A 1,811-nucleotide genomic window follows, 5' to 3' on the forward strand; every position below is an offset into this window, starting at 1 on the left:
ATTAAATCCTTGCTTTATGGATAAAGTGTTTGATTAGTCTTTCTCTACAAGACTTCAAAACTATAGTTACATAATTATCTCATTTACCAAACTCGTAAAAATTGACATAAAAAGTGTCAAAGTATAAACCCGTATCCATACTGCATACAAAGTAAATACTTGTCAAACTGAAACCAAGAAAACTGGAACTAATTTAGAGCAGGGTAATTCTATTTTATTTTTTACACAAGAAAATAAACTGTATTAATAAAGCAAAGGGTTGTCACACAAATACAAATATGTACATAAACCAAAGTCTAATGAAATGAATCTACCTAGGTTGTCATATAAGTGGGAGATATACAATTTTTACTTTGTGGTAATTGTAAAATAAATATTTACAAACACATTAATAATATGTTCCATGCATAATTAGTGTTGTGCTTTAATTAGAAGCAGCAGCATGTCCTTGGAAGCTTGCCAGTAGTTCTAATTATATTTGCCTTCTCTTTTGCTTTGAACTCTTCATTCCTTCTTCTTTCAACTGATTCAGCTCTTGCTCCTGCAGCAATCTCATCTATATATTTCATCTGACTTTGGTATTTCTTCACAGCTCTCACCCTTTTATGCTCATCTTCACTTTGCTGCGTCCATTATACAAAGTTTATAAGTATACGAGCACTAAAAGAGCGGCCTAATGCACGAGGCTCCCACTCGTAGAGTCTAAGGAGGATAGATGTACACAGTCTTATCCTTCAAGTGGAGAGTCTGCTTCGAGGATAATTTTAGTCAAGCATAAAATATGGTTGAGTTGAGACATACCTCATGTTTATTCAGCTTGCTTCTGGCTTTCATCTTCTTTCTCTTTTCCCATGAATCTATTGTCACTATCAACCTCTCATACCTGAAAAATATTTTCATTTATATATAACAATAAAATTTTTGTACATCAAAATGTATACATCATTTTTATATTGAGTTACAACTTTGCACTAATCATATATGTCTACTCTATATTTACTAGGTTTATATGAACTTCATTCAATGATAAGCATGAAATATTGAAAAATTGTTAAAAAGAGTGTATTGTTAGGATTTCTGATTTTCAAATAACAAAATGTATAGATTGGTTATTTATTAATTTGTTGACTAATCTTTACACTTTATTAATCACTAATTAAGTATCATCAATGAGTATATGATAAAAGTATGAAAATTTTAGTCTGCACCATAAATCATTGAACAATTTCTTTGCAAGAATGCCAGTAATAAAATTGCCAATCACTTACCTCTCTTTGATTTTTTGGAGCTCATTTCTCTCCCAAGCATCTGCTTTTGTTTCAAAGGTTCCTGCTCTTGTTAGAGTCTGCCCTCTTGTTCCACTTGCTGGGGTTGGTGGTCTTATAGGGTCAGGCCTTGTTGAAGCCTGCCTAATTGGTGGAGGTGGCGGCGGCGGCAGTGGCGGCAGCCTTAAAGATGGAGTCTTTTTTGGTGGTGGGGTCTCAGGTTTTATATCATCAATGTTGTTCATCAAGTTATTATCACCAAAAGATGGAGTCCTTTTTGGTGCTGGGATCTCTGGCTTATTCTCATCACTGTACTTGGAGTTTGCACCAAAACTTGAAGTATTTTTTAGTGATGGGTCAGGGGTTATGGCCTTTTCAGGATTCTTTTCTTCTGTGATAATAACTGAGGATGTTTGTTCCTCTTTACCTTGGTCATTACCAAATTTAAATGACACTGCATATGATGCAGACAAAATTCAACATATTTGTGAGTTTCTTCTTCTCATAATAACCTTAAAAGATATAGAGAGAAATAATAGTAAATTA

The 1,811-nt window shown here is 33.5% G+C and overlaps 1 protein-coding gene across 3 annotated transcripts in view; it reads right to left on the reverse strand.

Annotated features, from left to right (window-relative positions):
- Window positions 1-206: 206 nt before the first annotated feature.
- LOC109339204 (uncharacterized protein At3g61260-like) overlaps window positions 207-1,811 on the reverse strand; it is a 3,747-nt gene continuing 2,142 nt past the window's right edge. For 2 of the 3 annotated variants that reach the window (XM_019576620.1, XM_019576619.1), the window contains exons 4-6: window positions 1,269-1,719; window positions 802-883; window positions 209-623 (exon numbers count right to left, since the gene is read on the reverse strand). In XM_019576620.1, coding sequence (XP_019432165.1) covers window positions 429-623; window positions 802-883; window positions 1,269-1,719 — 728 coding nt within the window. In that variant the 3' untranslated portion in view covers window positions 209-428. Of the gene's footprint in view, window positions 624-801; window positions 884-1,268; window positions 1,720-1,811 lie in introns of all 3 variants that reach the window. The other variant, XM_019576618.1, reaches the window with a different exon arrangement.

Source organism: Lupinus angustifolius, unplaced genomic scaffold, assembly GCF_001865875.1.
Source record: "Lupinus angustifolius cultivar Tanjil unplaced genomic scaffold, LupAngTanjil_v1.0 Scaffold_60_133, whole genome shotgun sequence".
Lineage (NCBI taxonomy): Eukaryota > Viridiplantae > Streptophyta > Magnoliopsida > Fabales > Fabaceae > Lupinus > Lupinus angustifolius.